At 34.7% G+C, this 20,466-nt stretch overlaps 1 protein-coding gene across 2 annotated transcripts in view; it reads left to right on the forward strand.

The window, feature by feature from the left end:
- The window catches only part of HOOK3 (hook microtubule tethering protein 3), a 111,116-nt gene that overhangs the window by 10,494 nt on the left and 80,156 nt on the right, over positions 1–20,466 (forward strand). For both annotated transcript variants that reach the window (XM_074209056.1, XM_074209057.1), the window contains exons 2-5: positions 1,926–2,011; positions 16,706–16,778; positions 19,236–19,286; positions 19,627–19,759. In XM_074209056.1, coding sequence (XP_074065157.1) covers positions 1,926–2,011; positions 16,706–16,778; positions 19,236–19,286; positions 19,627–19,759 — 343 coding nt within the window. The remainder of the gene's footprint in view (positions 1–1,925; positions 2,012–16,705; positions 16,779–19,235; positions 19,287–19,626; positions 19,760–20,466) is intronic.

The raw sequence follows: 20,466 nt of genomic DNA on the forward strand, positions 1-20,466 counted from the left end.
TGATTTGCATTCCTCTTTCTTAGTCATCTGGAGCATTATTTTAATGTAGTTGTTGACAGATGGAATTTCTTTTCTTGAGAATTGTCTATAGCCTTTAACAATTTATCGATTGAGAAATGGCTCTGTTCTTATATATTTGAATCAGTTCCCTATATGTTTTAGAAATAATAACAGTAATGACTAGCGGTTATATGGCACTATAAATTTTGCAGATTGCTTTGCAAATGTCTCATTTGATTCTCATATCAATCCTAGGGATTGATATCTTAATATCCTCATTTTACAGGTAAAGCAACCAGGGCTGCTAGAGATGAAATGACTTGCCCAGTGTTCCACAACTTAGCAAATACCTGACTCTGGATATCGGTCCTTTGTCATATAATATGAAGGACTTTTTTTGCCCAGTTAACTAGCGCCCTTGTAATTCCAACTGCATTGATTTTAATTTTATTTTTTATTTTTAAAGCTTTTGAGTTTTGAATTTTATAATTTTTCTCCCAATCTTACTTCCTTCCCCCCAACCCCCACCCCCATGGAAAGCAATCTGTCAGTCTTTATTTTGTTTCCATGTTGTACATTGATCCAAATTGAGTGTGATGAGAGAGAAATCACATCCTTAAGGAAGAAACAAAAAGTATAAGAGATAACAAGATCAGACAATAAGATGCCAGGTTTTTTTTTTCTAAATTAAAGGAAATAGTCCTTGAAATTTGTTCAAACTCCATGGCTCTTTATCTGGATACAGATGGTATTCTCCATTGCAGACAGCCCAAAATTGTCCTTGGTTGTTGCACTGATGGAATGAACAAGTCCATCAAGGTTGAACATCACCCCCATGTTGCTGATAAGGGTATACAGTGTTTTTCTGGTTCTGCTCATCTCACTCAGCATCAGTTCATGCAAATCCCTCCAGGCTTCCCTGAATTCCTGTCCCTCCTTGTTTCTAATAGAACAGTAGTGTTCCATGACATACGTATACCACAGTTTGTTAAGCCATTCCCCAATTGAAGAACATTTATCTGATTTCCAATTCTTTGCCACCACAAACAGGGCTGCTATGAATATTTTTGTACAAGTGATGTTTTTACCCTTCCAACTGCATTGATTTTGTACAAACAGCTTTCAATTTGATGCAATAATTGTCCATTTAAAATTTTATTATCTCTAAACTTTATTTGGTCAAGAACTCATTCTGAATCCATACTTGTAAAAGGTATATTATCTCTCTTATGTCATGAAATGATATTTAAAGATATGTCAGATATTTATTTGGAATTTATTGTGGCATATGCCGTTAGATTTTTTTTTTTCCCAAAGAGTATTTCTAAGCATTTTCCTTGAATAGTGCTTTATGCTAGTAGTTGTTATACTTGGGATTATTTAACACTGCTATTATGTTTGATTACCTCTGAGTCTTGAGTTCCTAATTTGTTCTACCCATGAATTTTTTTTCTTTTTTTTTTTAGCCCAATTATACCCAATTGTTTTTCTTACTGCTTTGTTAGCTTGAGATCTGGATTACTAGGTCCTCTTAATAAAATTTTGTATCCTTAATTTTACTTAGCCAAGGAATATTGTATGTGCCTTGATTAAAATCCAAGCTCTGACTGATACAACATTAGCCAACTGATACTAACATTAAATAAAGATCTGACTCTGCAACGGGCTTTAAGGTGTATCACCCATTTGCTTGCATTTCTAAAGTAAATTTTATTTTTTGTGACACTAAATTTATGTTGTGTTGAAAATTTATGTTGATTCTTGTCAAATTTTTAGTGAGTTATTATTGACAATCTGTAATTTGCTATAAAATGTATTTTATATACCTTTGAAAGCTAATTTTACTTATAGACTAAAAAATTATTTTTAATTAATGTTATTTTTTGACTGGTAAACAATAAAATTATTTCATTTCTTATATGCAGATCCAGACATTTAATGTGGAAGCACCATGCCAGACTGTGGAAGATTTAACAAATGGGGTTGTGATGGCCCAGGTGCTTCAAAAGATGTAAGATCAAATTGTATTTTTGCATGCATAATAGAAGCTATTAAATATACTGATACTGAGTTTCTTAAAGATTCAAAATGACTTGATGATTTGCCTTGAATGTAATTAAACCATAAGAAGCTATGGAGATATTTGGTTTTTACGTGTGCCTAACATGTTCAGAGGCCATTGTTCCAAACTGTATTTCAGAAAGACATGATATGGGGGTGGCTAGGTGGTACAGTAGATAGACCACCGCTCCTGGAGTCAGGAGTACCTGAGTTCAAATCCGGCCTCAGACACTTAATAATTAATTAGCCAGCTTTGTGGCCTTGGGCAAGCCACTTAACCCCATTGCCTTGCAAAAACCTTAAAAAAAAAAAAAGACATGATTCAATTAATTTTACTATAGTGGTTCATTGTAGAGTAGCAGAGCTATCTCTTGATATCCAGAAACTAGGCAGATTAACTTCATTGTTTTGAATAAGTGAATGACTAAATTTTGACAGGGAATACTAAATATGAGTCAACATATGCATCTTAACTTAGAAAACATTTTTGGTTTTAATAAGAGAATTATATGAAATTATATGAAAACTAATTAGGTAATAAGTGTGTGATAATATTTTAGTTTGATGTGATTTTGTGTTTGTGTTGAATTAAATTCTGTGATCTTCTGTTCCTTAAATTCTTGAATAATTTTGATTTACAAGCCCTTATATATAATCGGTATGTCAGATAGAATTTAATTTATAGAGGGAGAAAGTACTTCTGGGGAATGGGAGTAATGGTCAAAAAAGATGTCCTGGGGGAGGTTAAGGGAAACAATAGCAGAAGTGAAGTGGTGGGAGTACTTTCTAGGTAGATGAACATTGCCTCTCCAAAGCTGTGCTAAAAAGGAAATGCTCATTTGGACCTTAGCGAGTCAATTAGTGTGGCTAGAACAAAGAGTATAGAAAAAGAACAAGATGAAATAAGTATGCATAGGAAGATTTTGAACTGAAGAGTTTTCAATATCAAGATGAGGAGTAAGCAGTTGGGAGCCCCTGAAACATCTTCACTATTGATACGGTCAAATCTGTAGTTTATTTTGGGATCTGTTTAGAAGGCAGATTGGAAAGAAAAGAGATTGGACACAGGGAGAACAGTAAAAAGATTTGCACAGTAATTCCAAGCCAGAAATGTTGATGCCCTATACTAGGATGTAAGTGGAGAAAAGGAACAAATGTAAATAATATTGTGAAAGTACAGTGGATGAGATTTAGGGGTCTTGAGGAAATGGAGGGGAAAATTGTTCAAAGAATATGAGAAAGCAATGAGGTATATTGGGCCTGGAGTTAGGAAGATTTGAATTCAAATATGATCCCAGATACTTAATAGTGTGTATTCTTGGACAGGTCCCTGAATCTCCATGTCCATTTCCTCATATGTAAAATAGGGGTAATAACAGCACCTCCTTCTTAGGGTTGTTGTGAGAAGCAAATGAGAAAATTATTAAATGTTAACAGCAACTGGCACACATGATAAGCACTATATAAATGTTGGCTGTAACTATTTACAGGAAAAGAATAGTTTAAAATGAAGGACAAGTTTTGTGGGGAAGATAACGAATTCTGGTTTTGGACAGAAATTAAGAGGTGCTTATGGGCAAACCAGAAAGAGACTCCCAAGACCTAGCTGGTGATTTGGGACAGAGCTGAAGAAAGAGTTTAGGATACTAAATTTGGAACTGGAAGCTGTCTTACATGGTCATGGTGTCTAACCCCCTTGTTTTCCTGATGAGAGCAATGAAGCACATAGAGAGGTCTTCTCGGACTTTTAGGCAATAAATGGGCAAGACTAGAATTCCAACCCTGGGTACACAGACATAATTGAATGAAGTAGGAACTAAAGAGATCACCATGAGTATAGAGATAGACAGAACCCAGAATAAAGTTTTGGGGGTTACACAAGGCTAAGGATAGATAGATCTAGATGATAATTGTAGGTCCTGTGGTCTGTATTGAATAGAGCTTTCATTAGCAGTCAGATTTGAGTATGACTTTATATAAATGAAATTGAAATTGAAATGGTGTTTTATCTACTATACTGCCTAGCTGCTGCCCCTAAACATTACCTTTGCTGATTCCCCTCTCCCTTTCCTTCTGGCTCCTAGTATTCTTTCTTTCAAAATTAACTTGTATTTATTTTGTATGCGCTCTGGATATATATACATACGCACACATACATGTATTTTTGTGTATGTTTCATAGATTTTGAATTTTATATAGATAGATAGATAGATAGATAGATAGATAGATAGAGATATATATACACACACATTTTATGTATATTGGTTACAGATATGTATCTTTTGAGAGCTCAGAATTCATCCTACATCATTGTAATGTGTCACTGAGCTTACTTTGGAGGTGATTATTACTCTGAGATTTATTATCATCTTTAAAATACACTCAAGCATTTTGAGAGACACTAATATAGACCATGTGATAAGTATCCTTTCTGAGACACTGCTTCACTTTTTCATGGTGTGCTGGCTTTTCCAGTGATGTAATTGCTATGAGTTTAATGACTGCTCAGCTTGCCTTACTTATATTGACTTAGTTCTTTTTAGTCCTGTGAGTTCTGGTTGGAATTGCTCTAGATTGAGCCTCACAAATTCTCCCTAAGAGAAGTTTGGTGGATAAGTTTTTGGTTCTTTTTCCTTTCTAAAGATTTTGTTTATTTTGAGTTTCATAATTTTTCCCCTAATCTTGCTTTCTTTCCCCCACCCCCCACAGAAAGCAATTTGCCAGTCTTGGCATTGTTTCCATGGTATGCATTGATCCAAATTGGATGTGATGAGAGAGGAATCATATCCTTAAGGAAGATAAATAAAGTATAAAAGATAGCAAGATTACACAGCAAGACATCAGTTTTCCTTTTCTAAATTAAAGATAATAGTCCTTGGTCTTTGCTCAAACTCCACAGTTCCTTCTCTGGATACAGATGGCATTCTCCGTCACAGATAGCCCCAAATTGTCCCTGATTGTTGCACTGATGGAATGAGCAAGTCCCTTAAGGTTGATCATCACCCCATGTTGTTGTTAGAGTATACAATGTTCTTCAGGTTCTGCTCATCTTGCTCAGCATCAGTTCATACAAATCCTTCCAGGTTTCCCTGAATTCCCATCCCTCCTGATTTCTAATAGAACAGTAGTGTTCTATCACATACATATACCACAGTTTGTTAAGCCATTCCCCAATTAAAGGACATTTACTTGATTTCCAATTCTTTGCCACCACAAACAGGGCTGCTATGAATATTTTTGTGCAAGTGATGTTATGTTTGGGGGGGGGGGGGTTAGGTTTTTTGCAAGGCAATGGGGTTAAGTGGCTTGCCCAAGGTCATGCAGCTAGGTAATTATTAAGTGTCTGAGGCAGGATTTGAACTCAAGATACTTCTGACTCCAGGGCCGTGCTCTATTCACTGCACCATTTAGCCGCCTCCACAAGTGATGTTTTTATCCTTTTTTCATTGTCTCTTCAGGGTATAGACCCAGTAGTGGTATTGCTGGATCAAAGGGTATGCGCACTTTTGTTGCCCTTTGGACATAATTCCAAATTGCTCTCCAGAAAGTTTGGATGAGTTCACAATTCTACCAACAATATATTAGTGTCCCAGATTTCCCACATTCTTTCCAGAATTGATCATTGACCTTTCTGGTCATATTGGCCAGTCTGAGAGGTGTGAAATGGTACTTCAGAGATGCTTTAATTTGCATTTTTCTAATAAGTAATGATATAGAGCAATTTTTCATATGACTGTGGATCGCTTTGATTTCCTCATCTGTAAATGCAAATGCAATTTACATATCTTTTGGCCATTTTTCAATTGGGGAAATGGCTTTTTTTTTTAATTTGACTCAGTTCTTTGTATATTTTAGAAATGAGTCCTTTATCAGAAATACTAGTTGTAAAGATTGTTTCCCAGTTTACTACATTTCTTTTGATCTTATTTATAGTGGTTTTGTCTGTGCAAAAGCTTTTTAATTTAATGTAATTCTCCATTTCTTCCTTGGTCATAAATTCCTTCCCTTTCCACAGATCTGGCAGGTAAACTACTCCTTGATCTTCTAGTTTACTTATAATATTGTTTTTTATGTCTAAATCCTGTATCCAATTTGGATCTTATCTTGGTATAGGGTGTTAGGTGTTGGTCTAATATAAGTTTCTTCCATACTAACTTCCAATTTTCCTGGCAGTTTTTATTGAAGAGAGAATTCTTACCCCAATAGCTGAACTCTTTGGGTTTATCAAACAGCAGATTACTGTAATCATTTCCTGCTATTGCACCTGGTCTATTCCACTTCTCCACCACTCTATTTTTAGCCAATACCAGACAGTTTTGATGACTGATGCTTTATAATATAATTTTAGTGGTGGATAAGTTTTTAAGTTCTCCTAGGAACTCAACTTCATGCCTCCCTTTCTTCCTTCCTCCCTTTTTCCTCCTTTCTCTCCTTTCCTTTTTCTCTTCCTTCCTCCTTCCCTACCTTTTTCTCGGCTCTCCCTTTCCTTCTTTGTCCCTCATTTCCTCCTCCCTGCCTCATTTCTTTGCTTCCTTTATCCCTACCCCCCTCCCCTCCTCCTCCCCCCTTTTTCTTTTTCAAAGACATTCAACAATAATAGTGAGTGTTTAGTAGCTTGAAATAAGAATAGAGGCAGTAAACTAGTTATAGATTGAGTTTCCTTGAAATACAGCCTGTTAATTTAATCTGCTTGTCTTATTTTAAATATAGGGCATATAGTAGTAATTACATATTCTATGAAGATCTGTGCATATGTTTATAGACTTTTTAAAGGTTGCATTTCTCCAGTTAATGATAGACTCTAATGTGATCTCCTTTTCTAGCTAAATCTTATGGGGGTTATTATCATTTCTACTTATATTTGAACCTCAGCTGTTGATTAGTCTAATTCATTATACCCAACTATATCAGCAAGCACACGGACAGTAGGGTCCACATCTCTTTCCTACTTCTCCCTTTTTCTTTACCCCAGCCTGCCTTTTGGTCCAGATTAGGGTCCAACATGAGGAAGCACAACAAGAATCCCTTCTCCCAGCCTTATCTTGCTCTCTTGGCTAAATGTTACTCTCCCTCACCTATATAAAAGGGAATTGTTTACCTTCTCTCTCCTTCCAGATGATGGTGAGCTAGGTTCCCTTCTCCAGCCTCTATGGAATGACATGGTCAACTCAAACCATTTGGTTGAGCAATCATCAACCATGATATCTTTGGTAAGATTCAGAGGACCACCAGACCATTATCTACCTTACTACTAGGCCCTTAGGGCCCTCAGACATTGATTGCCATTTCACCTGTCTGTACATCCAAAGGATCTCCTGAACCTTGCCCCAACAGCTTTCATTTGCACCCTGAGAATAACCAGACCCTTTCAGCTGTCCTGCAGCTAAATCATCCTATAAATTACTCTATATATAGTAAGCTTGTTATGGAACATTGGCAACATAGGAGTGCAAAAAGGCTGTTTTCATTTGATCACATGTGAATTTGCCAACTTGAGCAGAAGTTAGAATGGTTTGTCTTTCTGAGGTCCCCATGTGCTTAAATATAAAACAAAACATCTGCTTTGCCTTTATAATCAGAATGATTTAACACTTCATAGAGCAGTGAATGTTAATTGTATCACTCTTAAAGGGAAAGAGTGGTCAAGTTTGTCATTTTACTGGAGGAAAATAGAATTTCACACACTTCAAAAAAAATTCATTATTTTTTGTCTAAAAAGCTATGCAAATTAATGTTTAATGAGACATAATATTCAAATCCAGAACTGAATGAAAAATGATGATTTGTGTGGAGTAGTCATCTATAATATAGTAACCACATCTAACTTTGGGGTTTGGAAAAATGGCAACGCCATGTGTTCTTAGACTCAGGATTATCAAATTAAGACTTAAACATGAATTTCTTTCTCTGTATGTTTGTAGAGTGCCATGTGGCTTTAGTTGCATTAATCTGATTATGACTGCAAGTTATTTAAGTACTTTGAAATAAATGATTGCTATCTTCCTTGTTTCTCATTTAGTAATGACCAGTCCTGTGACTTAAACAGAAATTAAGTAATTTTAATATTAATTAAACTTAGCAAGACTTTTTAGGATTTGCTTTCTTTTCATATTTGCAAGGTTATTTATTATAACTTTGTAATCCTAAACTTTTTATAAACATTATAGTTATTTTATAGCTAGTTGAACTTCCAAGGGAAAGATAAAACCTATACCCATTGTTTGCCTGCTTAAAAAATAAAAAAGAATGTGAACTCCTTGAGAACAAGACCTGTCTTTTCTATCTGTATTCCCATTACTTAGCAACAGGTTTGGCATTTTGTGAATGCGTATTAAAATCTTCTTCCTCCCTTTTTATTTTGTTTTTGGAAAACTGCTTTCATTTGTGTATAACTTAAAGAATATTTTGCCATTATGATGTTGACTAGACAATCGTTATCCAAAGATATCTCAGTTTGATTTTTGTTTTTCTTTACTTGAAATCTTCATTGACTCATTTGCCATAACTGTCTCATCCTATTTGCATGCTTTGAACTATAGCCATTAACTCAAAGCCTTTTGAGCTTGATTCATAATTTATGATTTTTGTATCTTTTGAGTAATCTTTTTATACAAAGGGAAGTAGTTTTCCCTAGTGTTGCTACTTTTGCTTTTGTTATATAAAATTCAGAAAAATGTATTAGAAAATTTTTTAAGTAATATTTTCTTGGCAGTGCAGTTTTGACTAAATTTTGTTGTAGGTGGTTAAAAACATAGTATATCCCCTACCCACAAAAAAAAAAGCTGACTACTTCCTTCTTTTGAATCAAGGGTTAAATTAGAGGTTAATAGCTTTTCTAGCCTTTTATATAAAAAATTTCATAGGAAGAACCAAGAGGTATGTCAGCAGGAAGAAGACCAGAAGAACAGGAAAAACAGAGAAGAGGACAAATGAGGAAAAAAGAGCTGGGAATAGGAATGGAAGAATGCTACTAGCAATTTTCCTTTCTTAGCTTTTATTTATATTGTCACCTTCAGTTTTGTTCTTTTTCTCTCCTTATGTATATTTATGCCTGTGGTTCTAATGGTTGATCGCCTTTTTGTGAGGCAATTTAGTCAGTAAATAGGCATTAAGTTCCTAAGCTTAAGGTACAAAGCAGAGTAGAGACAATCCCTGATTTCAAGGATCTTTCATAGAGTAATGTGGGAGCATATACCAGATCTATTAAAAGTAATCAGTGGAGTGAAGACATTAGAATTAAGGATTGGCCAAGGCTTGCTATAGAGGGTGGGATTTTAGCTGGGACTTGGAAGGAAGCCAGGAAGCAGAGATGAAGAGGAAAAGCATTCCATTAATGGGGAACAGCCAAGAAAATGCCCAGAGTTGGGAGATGAAATGTCTTATCTGAGGAACATCAAGGAGAGCCAATGTGACTGGATGAAGGAGTGTTTAAAAATTAGAAAGACGGAAGTGACCAGTCCAAGAAGGGATTTAAAAATCAAACCTATAGGTTTTTTGGAGGCGATAGGGACTTACTGGAGTTCACTGGGTGGGGGCAGGACTCTGGTCCAGGGAGCTAGCTGTTATGAAAGTAAAATTCTTAAACCTTGGCAATAGATTGAATGTGGGAAGTCTAGGATAACCCCTAAATTGTGAGTCTGAGAGATTAGTAGGATGGTGTTGCTCTGGGCAGTGTAGTGGAAAGAATACTCATCATGGAAGCAGAAAATTAATCTCAGTTCATATCTGAATTCCAACACTTAAAGTATGATTTTGCACAAGTCACACAACTTCTCTGAAATTCCATTTCTGTAAAATTGTTGGGGGGATACTTGAAGCAGCTTGACAAGATGAATAAAAAAGAGATCTCTTAGTTGTAAAAAAAACCTGGGTTCAGGGGGCAGCTAGGTGGCATAGTGGATAAAGCACCAGCCCTGGAGTCAGGAGTAGCTGGGTTCAAATCCGGAGATACTTCATAATGACCTAGCTGTGTGGCCTTGGGCAAGCCACTTAACCCTGTTTGCCTTGCAAAAAAAAAAAAAAAAACCTGGGGGAAAAAACCTGGGTTCAAATCCCCTCCCACTTCTCTTTCACTCTGGTCTTGCTTTGACTAACATACTTCTAAGGTCAACATTTCTACAAACACTTTTGATCCCATTTATAAATGTTTATTCCCGCCCTTCTCCTGTCTTCTCCAGCAAATTGTGTCTACTATCCATACCACTGTCTCTCTTATTTTCATTTTCTCCCTATCTATTGATTTCTTTTCTACAGTTTACAACCATGGTCAAATTTCCTTCATCCTTTAAAAAAAAAAATTTGTTACACCCCGCTTTGTCTGCCAGCTATCATTTTATTTTCTGCTTTCTCTCCTCTTCCTCTTTTATAAAGTCTTTGACATCTGTTTTTTCTCCTCATCATTTAAACTGAAACTGCCCTATCCAAAGTTACCAGTGATCTCTTAATTGCCAAATCTAATGCCCCTTCCTTCTCAGCTATTTTACACAGTTGACCATTTTCTCTGGGCTAGTCTCTTTTCTAATAGTTTCTTGAGATTGCTTTCTTAGTTCTCCTATCTGCCCCCAAACTCCTCTCCGCTCTCCTTTGCTGATTTTCATCCATGTCTCAGCCTTCCTGGCTGCTTTTCCCCTTTTTTTGGCAGTATTGTTTCACTCAGTGAACTTGTCTACTCCCAGGGGTTTAATTATTATCTCTCTGCAGATAACTACCATATCTACTAATCTACACCTAGTTAAGCCTTAGCTGAAGCTATACTCATACATTTTCAAATGTCTATTGGATGTTTGAGTAGGTTTGTTTTTAAGTCATTTCAGGCCTGACCCACCCTCTCTGACCCCATTTAGGGTTTTCTTGGCAAAGATACTGGATTGTTTTGCCATTTCATTATCCAACTGATTTTAAGATGAGGACCTCAGGCAAATAGGGTCTCTTTTTTTTTTGGTTGTGTTTATAATTTTTTAAAAATTTTATTTATTTAAGGTAGTGGGGTTAACTGACTTGCCCAAGGTCACACAGCTAGGTAATTAAGTGTCTGAGGCTGGATTTGAACTCAGGTCCTCCTGACTCCACAGTCAGTTCTCTATTCACTGCACCACCTAGCTGCCCTAGAACTCTTGACTTCTGGCTCAGCACTCTATCCACCATGCCACCAATTGGCCCTTGAGTAGATGTAAGCATCTCAAATTCAAGGTGTTTGAAGTAGAATTCATTATCTTCTTCCCCAAAACCCTCCTTACTTCTGAACTCTGCAATTGTTAATACTCAGTTGGTGTTTATTAAATGTGTTTGACTAGCCAACTCTTAACTCACATGGTCAGTTTGTTGCCAGATTTTATCCCCTTCTCTCTACTCACACAACTGCTGCCCTAGGTGGGGCCCTCATCACCTCACACCTGGTCTACTGAAATGACCTTCTGGGTGGTCTTCCTGGCTCAGGTCCCTTTCTATTCAGGTTTCTCCTCCATTCAGTTGCCTACTTTAGTTTCCTAAATCACAGGTATACTTTAGTAAATAATTACTAATTTTTAAATAAAGTTTAAGGTCACAAAGGTCTTACATCAGAGTTTTCATTTTATTAATAGTTTTACTTAGCTCTTTAAAGATGGCAAAAAATTTTACAAATAGCTCATTTTATCTTCACAGCAGTCTTGGGAGGTAGATGTTATTATTATTCCCAATACCAAATGAAGATGTAGCCAGCAGAGGTGAAATAGTATTTTCAGAGCACACAGCTAGTATCTGAGGCCCAGGAAGAACTCAGACCTTTCTAACTCTAGGTCCTAGGCTCCCTTCCTTGTGCTACCTAACTGCCTGTTTTAGTCTCCTAACAACCCAGAGAAATAGGTAAAATAGATATTAGCATCCTTTTACAGTTGAGTAGTTTGTGACTTTCCTTAAAAAAAGGTTTAAATCGTCTCCACAAGGATACCCAGCTAGCAGGGGGGCAGACCCTAACCTTGGATCAAATTTTTTTCCAAATCCAGTTGTCCCTCCATTATACTGCCATTGTTCTAATACATATAAGAATAATGATCTTGAGATCTAGTTTTAGCATCTCAATATGGTGTAATCAAAGTTTTATATGACTCCTTGAAAAATCATGAGTTTTTTTTAACTAATGACATGATTGGTTGTTTCTTGTTCAGAAATAGCATCTAACTTTCTGTTCTTTTTTTTTTGATAAATTAATTATAAAGTTATCTCAAATAACCATCAGAAATTCAGATAATATATGTAAATGCTTTATAAATACTAATGTACAACATCAGTGCCAATTGTTATTGTGTTAGTTTGTCCTAATTATGTTTGTACAAATTTTATATACATAATAAATTCTTGGTGGGTTTTTTCATATCTTGAATTTATAGATAAATTCTTAAACAGGATAAGAGTCCATAGTTTTTAAAGTATTTCCAAAGAAGTATGGTTAGCAGTTTGCTATTTTACTTAAGTATCAGATGTTGTGTTTTACCTAGGGTCACAAATCATGTCCTGATTTTGTTAAGTATCCATCAGTGTACATCATCCTGTTTCTTCTGAGAGGAGAGTGGTACAATGGAGGGAATGATAGATTTGAAGAAGTAGACATGGGTTTGACTCTCTGTGACTTTGGGGAAATCATTTAATGTCTCTCAGCTCCTTTTCTCTGAAGTGAGGGGATTGAACCAGAATCGGACCTCTCTTATAGCTCTTAATCTATAATCATATGATATATTGTAATTAGGTGACTTGAAGCAGATTTTACAAGAACAGCTGATTTATATGGAGTATATCAACTGGAAATCTTGGCAACTTGACACTTCATAATTCATTGGCAGCCCAAGTGTTATCTTCAAAGGTTCAAAATTCTTCATCTTCAAAGGAAGAATAAAGTTATATTTAATACCTGATTTGTTTGGGGTTTTTCAATTTACTTTCATAAATATGTTTTTTATTTCAACTTCACAAAATCTTTTGTCATAGGTACACATTGTGTTCATTTTATTCACGAAGTAGTTGCTATAAAGAGGGTGGGTAATTTGTCAAAGGTCATTTAACTAGTATATGACAAAAGTGGATTTAAGAATTCTCCTGACTTCTAGGTCAGTTATTTCCATTGCATTATTTTGTCTTCCTGCACTATATTTTATATCATTTTATTTTAAAAGAGTTAGTAATCTAAATATTTTATGATAATTGTTAATTAGAATTCTTGTTAAGTCAGTAGGCCATTTTTTTCCCTTTTATTAAATTTCAAAGACATTTTATTCAAAGTCCTCCTGCTTGGAAGAATAAGATATATGGCAGTCTGATTATGCTTTAAGAACTTCACTGTACATTATGTATTATGTACCTACAACCCTGCAATTTAACAAAAAAGCCAGTATTTAAATCAAGAATCAAGGCTTTGAATGAACTATGGGGGTACTGTATAGTCAGTAGTGTGTTAATTATTCAAAGTTTTGAACTATGGTGCTTTATGTATTTTAAATCAGTATTCTGCCTAAAAATGAAGATTTTAATAGTAGTTATTTGTGGTGAGAAAAAGCTGCTAATTTTTTTTTATTTTTTTTAAGCTGCTAATTTTTAAAACAAGATTCTTTGTGGGTAAAATTGTTTTAGGAACCAAAGTCTACACAAACATCCTTTTGTTTTTCTTTTAAATATTAACTCATTTCACTGTTTCTAGTACAATTTAAAATGGAAAGATTTTCTTGGGCACTGACACAGTGTTCACAGTAATATTCTAAACATAGAAGCATGTTAATCAGTTATTGTACAGCTATCAGTAGGTCCCAAAATATGAAGGGAATCAAACAGCTTTCAAGTTCAGTCAAAGTAGTACCTATTCTTCATATTCAGAAAACATTCTGAATATTTAGAATGTGGAAAGCATTTCCATTTACATATGATGAACTTAAATATTGGATAGTCCATTTCTTAACAATGCACTTAGAAGTTTCTGGATATATTTTGTGAAGTATAAGGTAGGGATAAAATGAGCTAATCAAGATAAGATTATTAGTTGGAGAGGGGGTTTTGGTACTTAAAGAAAAAAATATTAAATTGTTCTCAAATATATATTTAAATATTTTTTATGATTGTTACACAGGCATTTTATTCTCAAAAATGCCAATAATTGAAGCAAAAAAGAGAGAGGATCAGGTAATTAGCCTAGGACTATACTTTTTTGCTGGGTAAGTACTGGTTACATGTAACACTTTGGAATTACATATTAGTTATCTATTCCTCAATCATATTTCAAATAGGTTTAAAATAATCCATGTTAATAAGTCACCAGAAAATAAAAGTGAACATTTATATGTAAATAGAGATTTTGAAGTATTAAAGCCAGGCTTCTCTTACTATATGTTGTTCTTTAGTTTTTGGTTCAGCAAGTCTTATAGAATGTATGATTGGCATCTGATAATTCATTGTTTTAAAGAAATTTCTAAGATTTTTTTTTAATCTTTTTTAAAAATATTTTTCTCACCTTTTGTTCAGATTCAGCAAGCATTTATTAAACATTTAATATGTATACAAGACTTTGTGATAAATTGGGCATATAAAAGTGGAACAGAAAAGAACTTTTACCCTCAAATGTTTGACTGCAGTTTATGGCCCACTTAGGTAGGTGCTGATTGTTGCCAAACAGTAAATGATTTTCAGAAGTTAAGGCAGGGCAGCATGGGAAACTAGGTGTTCCAACTAATTGATCCCATGTAATAGGAATCAGTGAAAACACAAACTTGTCAGTTTCTTTATATTAAAGATTAATTTTCCTTAGAATTAATATTACTCCATGAATTCTTGAAGTATGAAATTCTAATAAGTGATTTTTGTTGAGTGGTTGATTACTCAGACTTGAAAGTTTCCCTGGTAGTAAGTCACATTCGTGTAGTGCTTTAAGCTTACAAAGGGCATTGCCTATTTTGGTTTATGTACCATTTAGGGCCCTGACTGCTGTCTCTGCCATAAGCAGTGCTGGGAGTAGAACAGCAGTAAGTATAACTTAAATTCATGTGACTTGTTTCAAATCTGGCGGGGGGGAAGATCTATAAGTATTTCATTAGTATTAATACATAAGGGCAGCCAAGTGATATAAATGGATAGAGCTCCAGTCTTGGAGTCAGGAGGTTCTGATTTCAAATGTGACCTCAGGCACTTTATACCTAGCTGTGTGACCTTGGGTAAGTCATTTAACCCCATTGCCTTGCAAAAAAACCCAACAAAAAATATTAGCTACATTTAAACTTTTATGTTTCCTACCTGAAATATTACATTAAAATGTACCATTGTTAATTTTACACACACACACACACACACACACACACACACACACACACCCTAGGAGTTTATTTATCAACACAAAATTGAAAAAGAATTTTTTTCTTAATTTCTTAAAAAATTTATCTTCCCAGTTATTTGTAAAGATAATTTTCAACATTCATCTTTGAAGTATTCTCCCTCCCACCCTTTCTTCCTTCCCCTTACCCTAGGATAGATAGCAGATAATCTGTTAAAGGTTATAGAAAAGATTATTTTCTTATACAATTTTACCCCTTCCATACTATAAATTAAATCCTAAGATCTTTTCTCATCTGTATAATAGCTCTAATACTGTTCAAATTTTATATACTTAAATATAGCAACTGTACATGAATATAACAGTCTCTGAATAGGGAACCTTAAAACACCCCATTTTACAGAAAAGGAAGCTGAGCCCCAGAGAGGGTGAATGATTTGTCCATGGTCATATAGGCAAGAGACTGATCTGGCTCCAAACACATTGTTTTTTCCCACTCCTGTCTTAGCACAGTGCCTGTGCTACTACCATGTAGTAGAATCCTCGATAAATAAATGCTTGTAGACTGACAACCTCCAAGAATTGTCATAAAAATCAAATGAGGTTATGTGGTCAAGGTGCTTTGCAAGTTTCAGTGTGCTATATAAATGCCAGCTATTATTACTGTACACATAGTTTTTCAAAGGAGAAAGATAGTTTCCTCTTAGTTATAATCAGTTGAAAGATAAGTGTTAGCATTTCTTTCTTATTTCCTTTTAGATGCCCATAGCTTTTTCCTCATCTTTTGCCTTATCTATGTATATAAGTTACCATTATAAAGCACTCATTGATCATCATAACACTTTAACTTTGGCTAAGTCATTGCATCAGCTTCCTCATCAATAAAATGAAACATGTGATCTAATGGATTTGCTGGGTTTCACTGAGCTCCTGTCTACTGTGATTTTTATAATTCTTAGTACTGCAAATGGTATGATCTCCATTTTACAGATGCAATCCTAGGGTTCAAAAAGTTAAGTGACTTGCTCTCATACAGCTAGTAACTCTAAGCTCTTCAATTGGTCTTCTGAAGAATATTATTTATTTTATATATACATATATATATATATATATATATATATATATATATATATATATATACTTGCTACAGTGCTGTCCTATTTTTTTTAGGTTTTTTTTTTTTGCAAGGCAGATGGTGTTAAGTGGCTTGCGCAAGGCCACACAGCTAGGTAATTATTAAGTGTCTGAGACCGCATTTGAACCCAGGTACTTCTGACTCCAGGGCCGGTGCTTTATGCACTGCGCCACCTAGCCGCCCTCTACTGTCCTATTAATAAATCAACTTTTTCTTATTTGCAGAGATCCTGTATATTTTGATGAAAATTGGCTAAATAGAATCAAAACTGAAGTGGGAGACAATTGGAGATTAAAGGTATTTTCCAATTTTTTCATCTGCAAATGTATCTTTCACTTATTGTTTCTTTCTGGTTTTTGGTATTCACAAGGCAGTGGGGTTTCATTATTGCATCTGTTATAGTGATCTGTGATTGGTGAACTTTTATGTTACTATTTTTTTTTTTGCAAGGCAAATGGAGTTAAAAGTGGCTTGCCCAAGGCCACACAGCTAGGTAATTATTAAGTGTCTGAGACCGGATTTGAACCCAGGTACTCTTGACTCCAGGGCCGGTGCTTTATCCACTACGCCACCTAGCCTCCCCCCATGTTACTATTATAATTATTTTGGGGCCCCATGAATCATTACCATATAAGACAATGAACTTAATGAATGTGTGTGTTCTGACTTCTCTACTGACCAGTTGATCCCATTTCTCCCTTCTCCTTGGGTTTCCTTATTCCCTGAGACACAGCAGTATTGAAATTAGGCCAATTACAATCTAAAGTGGCCTCTGAGTATTCAAGTGAAAGGAAGAGTTAGTCCATGTGGCAATTGTTGTCTTATTTTAAGAATTGCCACAGCTGCCTCAGCCTTTAGCAGCTACTGAGTGTGCATCTATTAACCAGTCTGCAACCATTAATATCTCCACCAGCAAAAGATTACGACTTGCTGAAGACTCAAAATGATGGTTAGTATTTTTTAGCAATAGAATATTTTAAAATTAATCAATTTTTTTAAGCCATCCTACTACTATGTACTTAATGGTGTAAACATAACTTGTATAAGCAAAAAATTTGTGTAACTTGCTTTATTGCTGTGGTCTGGAACTGTGAGTGAAATAAGGGAAATCACAGCAGTGACCCAAAAGAAAGAAGTTTGAATTACTTATTTTATTAAAAACATACTAAAGTAACATATTTTAACAATAATAAATAAACATTAATTAAAAAAACAAGGCATAATAGTATACTTTAATTATTATAATAGCAAAATGAACAACCTTTGAGGGGGGGAAAATGTCTTGTCACACACCCCACCCCCTCAAACCCCCACCACCACCACCCATGCTGAAAGAAATGAAGCCAAGAGATAAAAAGTGAAATAAGATGTAGGGGTGAAAAAAATTGGAAGAGAAGGGAGAAGACATTACCCAGTAGAATCTTTGAACTACAAGATGGAGAAAACTCATGGACTCATTAAGAGTGTTCTATCTACTATGGCACCTAGTTTGTTCTTTTGCTTTTAATAAAGGAAAGAAAGATGGGGGGGGAAGAAATACAATAGGTAAGAGTTTATTTTGCTAAATGGTATGCCCAAGAAAAAAGAATATGAATATAGGGGAAGTGATTTAGGTAGCAAGCATTATATAATATCCCTCTTGACTGAACTGGATAAAGGAGGAGTGAATACACAAATAGATTTCAGTATAGATAGTCATTAAACTCAGCAGGGAAGGAGAGAAGGGAATTATGAGGAGAGTAGAATTTGGAATGAATAGTCCCTAACCAAACAGATGTAAACCTGGGAGTTGATTATAAAGGAATCAGATGAAAGTATAAGAGAGATTGGAGTCTGGGCTTGGTGAAGAAAGGTATAGGAGTATAACATTTAAGTTAGAGATTACTAGTGTTGATCAGATTTCCCTACCCTAATTTATAGAGAGAAAAAACAAGAGGAAATTTGAGGACTATACTAAAAGCAACAATATTCAGTTAACAGTCATAACAGTGAGCATGAACAAGGGTAGCTGAATGAATTAGGAAGTACTTGAAACAAAAGGTTCACATAGTCAAGTGATTGAAGCAGAATTTATTATACTTCAAAAAGAATTCAAGAAAACATGGATAGTTGTCAGATGATTCAACTATAAAATTATACATGATTCAAAATGATAAGCAGGAAAACTATACTATGCTTACAGATAGAATACTACATATATTTGTGTATAAATATGTATAACTATTGGTGCAGCTAGGGTTTTTGATGGAAAAATTATTCCTATTAGAGAGAACTAGACAAAAAAAAATCACAGTTGAAGACCTCAATATGCCCTATTCAGACTTAGACCAGTTAGCAAAAAAAAAAAGAAATTCAGTATCAAAATTCTAAAATTCAGATTCTCTGTAAAATATTCACAGTTTCATATTTAATCTTCCTTTTTTCTGAATTTTGGATTTGGAAATGTTTTTGAGCAGAAGTTAATATTATATATTCTTCTTTATTCCCTCTTTTTACTATTTTCTACTATTTAGTGTTAGAACTTCGCCTTCAATTGAAAGCCTTTGAAATTTGTTCTTTTCCTTCCTATAACATGTCAACACATAAAGAAAATATATTCTTTGATACAACCCAGACATGATAGTAAGATTTTAAAATCTTTTAAAAAATAACACTTTGACTAAAATAATCCACAAACTTGTCTTGAAATATAATTTACTTAACTTGAGTTATATTTAACTTCTATTCAGCTATCCTTTGTCTTTCTTTGGACAGATAAGCAATTTGAAGAAAATTTTAAAAGGAATTCTGGATTATAACCATGAGGTAAGACACTTGGGGGACTTATTTTATTTGACCAACAACTGCTCGCCATATTAAATTTGAATGAGATAGAAAAAAATAAGTAATAAAATATTCTTAAAACAATCTAAACATTTCAACAAATGTTTATTAAGTCCTACTCTGTACAGAACACGATAACTAGATATAAAGGAAGATAGATGTGGGAAGGAAGAGACCAAGACCATTAGTTTGAATTCTAGACATTTCACCCCTCACAGTCAAGTCTAGATTCTGGTATTGAGATCTCATTTGAAAATTTTGTTTTGAGCTCTCCATTTTAACATGGATACATATATGAGATTCTTTCCCCCCCTCTCTTCAGATTTTAGGACAGCAGATTAATGATTTTACACTTCCTGATGTTAATCTTATTGGGGAACACTCAGATGCCGCAGAGCTTGGAAGGATGCTTCAACTCATTTTGGGATGTGCTGTGAACTGTGAACAGAAACAAGGTAAAAACGTTTTGGCAGTTATGTGTAATCTTAAACAATTAAGAAAAATATAATAGGAAATCTCCCCCTTCTTCTGAAAAGTGGGTGAAATTGTCAATGCCTTGAACTAATGGAATAACAAGAGATCTGAGAGCAGGTAGCTTCCTGGTACTCAGTGTAAATGATTATTATGGGCCAACAATGAAATGATATGCCACCAAAAAAAAAAAAACAAAAGAGATGGTGGTAAATTGTTCAATAGATATAGCATTGTTAGTTTTCTATAGTACCTATGTTAGGATAATAGCTGTCAAATAGTGATTACATATTTCCTACTTAAAATATCAAAACAGTTCATTTTTTCTAAGGTTATTCCTTGGCATGCTTTATTTCTGTGGTTAAGAGAATTTGCTAAAATTAAGAGCAGTACAACAGGAAGCTGCAGAAAGGCAAGATTAATGATGGTGTGAAAAGAAATTTCCTACCAAGAGCTCTATTCAAAAGGCAGTGAAGTTTCTTTGGGATGTAGTAAGTTCCCTCCACTTAAAGATCTTCCAGTCAAAGCAACATAAACATTTGATTCTGTTGTTGAGAGAATTATTTCTCAGGTATGGATTATATGTTGGCTACTTTAGATTTTCCCAATTTATAAGTGTTGTGATTCTTTGAAAAGTTTCATGGATCTTTTCAGGATTTGATCATATTTTATTTATATTAATTTGCTTTTG

Source organism: Macrotis lagotis, chromosome 1 (assembly GCF_037893015.1).
Source record: "Macrotis lagotis isolate mMagLag1 chromosome 1, bilby.v1.9.chrom.fasta, whole genome shotgun sequence".
Classification (NCBI taxonomy): domain Eukaryota; kingdom Metazoa; phylum Chordata; class Mammalia; order Peramelemorphia; family Peramelidae; genus Macrotis; species Macrotis lagotis.